The sequence below is a fragment of the Emys orbicularis genome, chromosome 25 (assembly GCF_028017835.1).
Source record: "Emys orbicularis isolate rEmyOrb1 chromosome 25, rEmyOrb1.hap1, whole genome shotgun sequence".
NCBI classification, from domain to species: domain Eukaryota; kingdom Metazoa; phylum Chordata; order Testudines; family Emydidae; genus Emys; species Emys orbicularis.
Window position 1 is genome coordinate 15,706,210 of NC_088707.1, and position 8,342 is coordinate 15,714,551.

General features: G+C 66.1%; 1 protein-coding gene across 1 annotated transcript in view; it reads left to right on the forward strand.

Annotated features, from left to right (window-relative positions):
* The window catches only part of FAM171A2 (family with sequence similarity 171 member A2), a 28,928-nt gene extending 23,501 nt beyond the window's left edge, over positions 1-5,427 (forward strand). Inside the window, exons 6-8 of the mRNA XM_065422736.1 lie at positions 2,191-2,307; positions 3,385-3,511; positions 3,882-5,427. Of these exons, the coding sequence (XP_065278808.1) occupies positions 2,191-2,307; positions 3,385-3,511; positions 3,882-5,427 (1,790 nt within the window). The remainder of the gene's footprint in view (positions 1-2,190; positions 2,308-3,384; positions 3,512-3,881) is intronic.
* The last annotated feature ends 2,915 nt before the right edge of the window (positions 5,428-8,342 follow it).

Genomic DNA, 8,342 nt, shown 5'->3' on the forward strand with positions numbered 1-8,342 from the left:
AGTAATAGCAAGTAAATGAAAATAAAGTGAGGTACCTTGATCGTTCCTGTAGTCTAACTTATTTTTCCACAGACCACTTGAAAATCACGGAGGGTCTCGACGGACCACTTAATGATCTTTCCAAATATTGTACAAAAAAGTTCGGGTGCGGGGTCTGGCCAGGAGCTAGGGCGAGGGAGGGGGCTCAGAGTTGGGGCAGGAGGTTGGGGTGTGGAGCGCTTACCTGGGGCAGCTCCTGTTTGGTTCTCAGGATGGGGGTGGGGATATGGGGGTGTGCAGGAGTCAGGGCAGGGGGCTGGGTGTGTGTAAGGGGGATGCAGGAATCCAGGCTGGGGAGGTGTGGGGGGTGCAGGGGTTGGGGTGGGGAGGTGTGAGGGGGTGAGAGGGGGTGCTGGGGAGGTGTGAGGGGGATGCAGGAGTCAGGGCAGGGGACTGGGGAGGTGTGGGGGGTGCAGGGGTCAGGGAAGGGGGCTGGGGGTGTGTGAGGGGGTGCTGAGGAGGTGTGAGGGAAGTGCAGGGTCAGGGCACGGGGCTCAGGGTGTATGAGGGGGTGCAGGGGGCTGGGTGTGTAGGGGGTGCAGGAGTCAGGGCAGGGGGCTCGGGGTATGTGAGGGGGGGTGCAGGGGTTAGGGAGGGCAGGGGAGTGGGCTGGGGTCATGGGGGTGCTCATGCAGGGGGCTGGAGGGGGTATGCCCCAATTGCAGCCCCTTCCCCAACACCTCACCCCCGCCTCTTCTCCTCCTCCTCCTCCTCCTCCTCTCTGGAGCGGCGTGCTGCGGCTCGTCCCCCTTCCTGCTGGCAAGGCTGATCCAGCTGACCGGCGGGGGGGTGGGGGGAAACATAGCACGCTGGGGAAAGAGGCGGGGGAGAGGCGTCACCCTGCCTCTTCTCCTCCTCCTCCCCGGAGCAGCGTGCTGCGGCTCCCTGCTCCCCCTTTTCTCTGTCCTGCCGGCAAGGCTGATCCAGCTGATGGGGTGGGGTGGGGTGGGGTGGGGGGAGAATGTAGCATGCTGGGGAAAGGGGCGGGGCAGGAGCCAGGCTGCCGGCAGAGGCTGCCACGGAGCCACCGCCGCAGCGTCAAGCTCTGACCCCACAGGAGAGAACGGGGGGCGGAGAAGAGCGCGCCGGTGCCCCTGTCGACCATGGGCGTGGCGCCGTTATAAATCCAGTATTGTTCAGGGCACAGGCTGCACTGTTCCTGTGGCGGCAGGTGTGGGCAGTCGGTAGCAGGGCAGAGGCTCTTTGAACAGCTGCCGTCTGCAGCGAGGGGGCCATGGCAGGGGCCCGTGGTCGGTAGGTGATGGCGCAGGGCACGCAGGGGAACCGAGGTAGCGTCCGGGAGTCATCTGAGGCTGCCAGGTGGCTCTGGGGTTGGGCCCATGGTCTGTCCTTTTTGGGGACCTGGCTCTGTGTGAACCTTCGTGGGCTCCAGTCACGTCAGGGGGATGTTGTGGTGAAGGGGATGGGCTGCAGATGGAGATGAATGGGGAGCAGAGTAAAGGGGAGTGTTATGGGGCATTGCTGAATGAGGGCAGAGTTAAGGTTGCATGGGCAGCCTTACTGCCGCATTTCCTGCTTTTCACACATCCGAGTTTGGCTCAGCTCAGCATCCTGCCATCAGTGTGTTGCCACTGAATTTCTCTTTAGCTCCAGCCTGGGGCACAGACAGAAGCCTGCCACTCCCTATTGAGCCAAGTCTGCAGGAGCCAGCACCATCCGGGGGGTAGCATTGTGTGGGGCTTGTTCCTTGGGGAGGAGAGGCCTGAGGAGCCCTTGAGTAGTTGAAGGAAAGAGGATGTAATCTGGGGAACTCTCTGCTGCAGGATATTGTTGGATCCAATAACGGGGCAAGGTTTGAACAGGGAAACAGGACTCCCCTCGGCGAGGCTCTTCACCCTCATGCTCCAGGGCACGGGCTGGGACAGGAATTGCCCCACCCCGGCCCAAGGACAGAGGTGACTAGGGAACCGGACTCCTTCCTCTGGGGCATCCGCTGGGGGGGCCATTGGCAGAGGCGGGACACATTATGGTGGGAGGGGATGTGGGGCGAGGTGGGCCTGGGCCTGATCCAGCAGGGAGGGTGCGCGGCTAGCAGGGTAGATGGGCCAGTGGTCCCATCGCGTCTGGATGCTGGGCCAGAGAGGCCGGTTCGCTCCCGGCTCGGTTGACTCTGTTTTGTCGCCCCCCCAGGCCTGTGGCTCCGAAACGGGACAGGGCTGATCAGGAAGGAGGGGCGCCAGCTGTACTGGACGTTCGTCTCACCCCAGCTGGGATACTGGGCTGCCGCTCTGCCCTCCCCCACCACAGGTGAGGCAGCCACCCCCAGCCTCGGGGGGAGGAGCCCAGCGCCCTCCTCAGCCGCAGGGGAAGGGTCAGGGCTGGGAGCCGTCTGGCCAGCACAGCAAGTCATGGGGAGGCAGGAAGCAGGGCCCCGTGGGCAGGCCAGGCCTGGCCCAGCTGTCGCTGCCGCGCCCAGCCCAGGCGTTGTTCCAATGGGCTCCCAGGCAGAGCAGCCCCCAGGCCACAAGATCCTGTCCTGGCCCCCGTCCCCGCACTGGAGCCGGCCGACGCCCCTGGCTGGCCCCCTGGGGGAGCCTGATGGCTCTAGGCCTGCGGGCTTCTCCAGGGGGCCCGGGGCTGGGCCCCCAGCCGGAGCAGAGCCTCTCTTGGGCAGCCCCTGTGGACCTTGGGCCTGGCCGGGGGCAGCTCAGCTGCTGGTGGGGGGAGGGGGCAGGAGCCCCGGAGGGCATGAAGGGGCGCCGGGGAGGCAGCAGCAGCCCCCAGGGGAGCAGCTGGTCTGAATCTTGGTGCTGCGGATGCCGCTCAGGCAGCAGCTGGGAATGCCAGCTCCCTGCCCTGGGCATTGCTCAGTGCCTGGCTGGGGGTGGGCCCGTTCCCAGGGTGCTGGGTCCCCCACCCCTGAATTGGGGAGCCTGTGCTTGGCCAGCTGCTCACTGGGCGGGGTGGTGGGTGCTGGCAAAGCACAGGGAGGCCTCAGCATCTTCCCCCACAGAGCAGGCAGGGCAAGGCAGGGCAAGCTGCTGCTCAGTGGTACTGGGACAGGAGTGCCTAGAGGCCCTGGCCAAGAGCCGGGTCCTTCCACACCGGGTGCTGCCCAGACACAGGACAGGCCCCTCCCCAAAGAGGACAAGAGGGATTGGGAAATGGAGGAACGGGTGCGGGGAGCTGGGGCTAGAACCCAGGTGTCCCGACGGCAGGGCCTGGCCAGGTCCCCATTACTGCCGCCTGCCCGGCTCGCCCTGCCTTGCCTCGGCCCCTCCAGAAGTGGTAAGGAAGCAGCTTGATTGCTGGGAGCTGCCGGCGGGAAGGAGTGGTGCTGTGTTCCCGAGCCTGTCTCTGACCCGCTGCCGCCTGCCTTGCTAGGGCTGGTGGCGCTGGCGTCGGGAATGAAGGACATCACCACGTACCACACCATCTTCCTGCTCACTATCCTGGGGGCGCTGGCGCTGCTGGTGCTGAGTCTGCTCTGTCTGCTCATCTACTACTGCAGGTGAGGTCAGGCTGGCTGGGCGAGGGGACGTGGCCTTGGCAGGGGGCCTGGGCTCCGGTGGAAGTAGGGGGTGGCGCGGACTGGAGGGGCCAGCTTGTCCTGCTGTTGCAGGTGGAGGGAGCGGTGGCTGGCACCAGGGGAGTGGGGGAGGGGATGGATGCAGGAGCCCAGCCCCCTAACCTGGCTTGCACCCCTTGCATTCTCCTGGCCCTTTCCACTTTTGATCTCTGTGCCCTACACGGGGACTAGCTCCAGGCCTGGCTCAGCCCCCTGCCCCGCCCTGGCTCCCTCCCTCGGGTCTTGAGTTCCCCTCGGGGTAGGCAGCTCTGCGCTGGCCCAGCGAGCTGGTAACCGAGTCCTGTCTCCCCAGGCGGAGGTGCCTGAAACCCCGACAGCAGCACAGGAAGCTGCAGCTGTCTGGGCCGCTGGATGCCTCGAAGCGAGACCAGGCCACCTCCATGTCCCAGCTCAACCTGATCTGCACCAGCCACCTGGAGACAGCCTCATCAGCTGGCGACCCCGACACGCACACGCCCATCCTCAAGTCAGCCTTCTCCAGCTCCCGTGAGCTGGGCAGCTCCCGCGAGGAGTTCTTCCGTCACAAGCTGCGGCATGTCAGCAAGGCCTCCACGGAGACGCTGAGCCAGCGGGGCGCCCCCAAGGAGGAGTACCCGCGCCCCGGGGAGAGCTTCTCGCTCAAGGCCGCGCGCTCCATGGACGGCCCGGGCGCGCTGGAGCCCCCCATGCTGGAGGAATACAAGCGCAGCTTCTCCCACCAGCGCGTGGAGGACAAGGGCACCGAGCCATCGCGGAAGCACTCAAGGAACGAGAGCAAGCCCTACCTCCAGGAGCCGCCCTCCCCGCCGCCCCTGCCGCCCCCCTTTGACCACTACGTGGGCCACAAGGGGGAGCCCAAGCCCCCCGACTTCATGCTGTCGCAGTCCGTGGACCACCTGGCCAGGCCCACCTCGCTCACCCAGCCGGGGCAGCTCATCTTCTGCGGCTCCATCGACCACATGAAGGACAGCGTGTACCGCAACGTCATGCCCACCTTGGTCATCCCGGCCCACTACATGCGCTTGGCGTCGGATTACCCCTCCGGGGAGCAGGCCCTGGCTGGCCCGGCAGATAGCCAGCCTGAGATGGAGGGGCTGCCCGGCCAGGCCGGGATGACCATCCCGCACCAGTTCGGGCCCCAGGACCAGCAGCGGCAGCTCCTCCAGCAGCAGCTCCAGCTGCAGCACCAGCAGGGCGAGGACTCGGAGGGCAAGGGCTGGGGGCCGCACTCCTCCTCGGTCAGCGGCTCCGTCACCATCCCGGTGCTGTTCAACGAGTCCACCATGGCCCAGCTGAACGGGGAGCTGCAGGCGCTGACGGAGAAGAAGCTGCTGGAACTGGGGGTGAAGCCCCACCCGCGGGCCTGGTTCGTCTCGCTGGACGGGCGCTCCTCCCAGGTGCGCCACTCCTACATCGACCTGCAGGGCAGCGAGAAGAGCCGCAGCAACGACGCCAGCCTGGACTCGGGTGTGGACGTCCACGAAGCCAAGCCCCACAAGCGGGCCAAGGAGGAGCGGGAGCGGCCCCCTGCCCCCACCGCCTACTCCAAGCTGGCCTTCCCCGATGACGCGGAGCAGAGCAGCAGCGAGAGCCGCACGGCCATCTGCTCCCCCGAGGACAACTCCCTGACGCCCCTGCTGGACGAGACGGCCGAGGCCCGGGCCGCCACCATCCCCCGCCGGGGCCGCAGCCGGGGCACCAGCTCCCGCAGCAGCGCCAGCGAGCTGCGCCGGGACTCCATGACCAGCCCTGAGGACGAGCTGACCGACCCGGCCGAGGGTGGCGACGAGCCGGGTGACAAGAAGAGCCCCTGGCAGAAACGCGAGGAGCGCCCGCTCATGGTCTTCAATGTGAAGTAAGCAGGGGGGGCCTGCGCCCCCCCCCGGAGCCAGCACCAGCCCCGCTGAGGGGGCAGAGGAGGGGGTGGGGCTGGATGCCAGCGCCTGACGGGGAGGTGCTGCGTGACTGATCGCTCCGTGCCCCCGGGGAGGCCCCTGTGACCAGGGCGACTCCAGACCAGGACCCCAAAGACCCCCCAGTCCTCTCGCCCTGAGGGCTGAGCTCTGTGGGGGAGCAGGGGAAGGGGGGGACCCATGCTGGGAGGCAGTGGGACTGACCCCCAGGGCAGTCCAGATGGAGAACCAGTGACCTGCTCCCCCCTGTAGCCGGGCACTGTCTGTCGCACCCCCCCTGCCATTCGAGGGACGGCCCAGAGCAGGGAGGAGACGCTGTGGCAGCGGGACAGGGCAGGGGGCTGATCTCCCTACCACCGGTACCATCTGTCGGGGCTGCTGCATGCCAGGCCCCCCTGCTAGGCAGGGGCTGGGGGAGGGGCAACTCAAGGACTCAGCAGCCCACCCCCCTGCCAGCCCGAGCCCAGCGGGCAGAGTGAAGGGATTGAGTCAGGTGGGGGGCAGGGCCTGGGGCAGCCTGGCCCAGCCCGTTTCCAAGCACACTCTCCACGGGGCCTGGGCAGACCATCCAGGGAAGCGACGGCAGAGCGGAGCCCCCCAACCCCGGGGAGAGCACGGAGCCAGAACAAGCTGCGGCTGCTCTTCCCCCATGACACCAGGCCGGAAGGGGTTAAGAGCACCCTGCCCCTGCTGGTGTGTGGAATGTCTGAGGAGGGTGCCCATCCACTGGCACCTCGCTGTCCAGCCCCAGCTGCACCTGCCTGTCCAGGGTGGGGCAGCCCCACACCTCGCCTGGGGCAGCCTGAGCTGCAGCAAAGCAGAGCCCAGCTGTGCTCCTGTGGCACGGCCCCCCAGGCTCTGCCAGACTCCGGTGGCTGCAGCAGGTGCCAGGGCAGCGGGTACATGGGGGCTGCTAGTGGAGCCTGACCTTTGTCTGCATCCCTAACATTCCTGCCAAACACCCTGGGGCTGCGTGGAGCCTCCTCCAGCCCCTCCTGGCGCCCCACGCTCAGCTCCCCATCCTCTCCTCCAAGTGCCTTTGTGCCCTGCGCTGCAGGGCGAGTGGCACAGCTGGGCCTTGTGCACAGAGCCAGCTCAATCCTCCTCGTTCCTAATCTGCTTTCCCCAGGCTGGCTGCTGCCTCCAGCGAGGGCGGGGTGGGGGTGGGGTGTGGCAGCATCCCACCATGCAGACTGGGAGCTGCCTGTATAGCCAGGCTGGGATCCCCCCAGCGCTGGCCCTCAAGCATGCCAGGGGATCAGCCAGCCCTACCCTGTATAAGGGGGAGGGGACTCAGCAGGTGTGTAGGATCTCCCCCTACCCTGGCCTGGGCTGTGGGGCAGGGCCCTGGAGGCTGCATTCTCAAGGCACTTCCTGCTGCACCTGCTAGTGCCGCCCTGGGGTGCAGATGCACTTGGCCGAGAAGCAGCTGCTGTTGGCTTCTGCACCCAGGCAGGCTCTAGCTGGGGGCTCTGTGGCAGGGGGGGGGGGGGGAATCCCTAGGGAATAAAACACCCACCTGTGGCTTTTACTTTCACCTCTTAGTGTCTTTTTGCCCTACGTGTGCTGCTGCAATCGCCTGCTCAGCTGGGGCCTGGAGCCTGTGTCCAATTTCCACTCGCCCCCTGGAGGGGGGGACTGTGATTTTTGGGGCATCATTTTCCTGTGGAACTCCTTGCCACTAACTCGCTCGACTTGACAAGGGGGCGATGTTCCTACAGCTGCCAGGCCCATCACCCCCTCGCAGCATGCTAGATAGCTCTGAGGGCCTCTTCCGGCAGCTGGCATGGCTGGAGCCCAGGGGTAGCTGACACAGCAGGAGCTGGGTAGACTGCTAGCCCCAGGCAGCTCCCCGAAAGGTTTCAGCATGTCGGGGTGGGGCACAGCTGATCCCAGCCACCCCACAGAGAGAGGCAGGGGCCCTGCTCTCAACCATGAGGCGTGATTGGACACTGCCTGCTGCAGGGAACTAGTTTGGGAACCCCCCTTGAGGGCTGGGAGGGGGGGGGGGGGGGAGACTTGGTCAGGCCTGACAGGTGACTCCACAGCACGAGCACCCCCGCCCCCATCCCACCCCCAAGAGCAGCTCTGGGTTGGCCATGCTGGGGCCAAACTGGCAGGCCCCCACACCCCTTGTTCCCAGAGCACTGGCCCCTGGCGCTGCACCTGTCAACCACAGAGCCTCTGACACAGGTGCGGGCAGCAGTGGCACCTGGCCCCCTTGGCTCAGGCCCCCCTGCGCTACCCCTGGTTTGCTTGGATTTGAATGCTGGTATTTCTGAAGTTCTCTCTGGGGTGAGAGGAGAGCTGCAGCTGTGCCTTGCCCCTGTCACCCTCCAGCCCATGGGCTGCACATGAAACCCCTTGAGTTTGATCCAGGGAGTGAGGCTGTGGCCAGCTTGGCCTGTGGCCCCCCCACCCCCACTGTGTTCTCTAGAATGGCATGAATATATAAAACCCTTTGACCCCTGCCCATGTCCGGCTGGTTCCTCCATGTGCACTGCCTGGCAGCTCCCAGGTGCAATGCTAGGCGGGGCCTAGCTCCAGGGCTGGGCCCATACTTGGCTCAGGGGTGGTTATTGCTGGACAGCCGATTTGAGGGACACTTGCTCAGTGCAGACGGCTCCTTCCCCCTGCTTGGGGCCTGCATAGCAGCAACGTGGGCCAGGCTGGGCCCGGGACGAGCAAGAGTGCCAGGGCTGTACGGCCTGCTGGAATGCAAAAGCAGGGCCCCCCTGGCAGGTGGGTACCCAGTGGGTGGCTGTGCAATGCTGCTCTGGGCTGGCAGCAGCACCTGAGCCTGCCCCCCTCTGGCCCCATTTAAATTAAAGCAAAGCTGGGCTCAGAATAACACCTGGCAG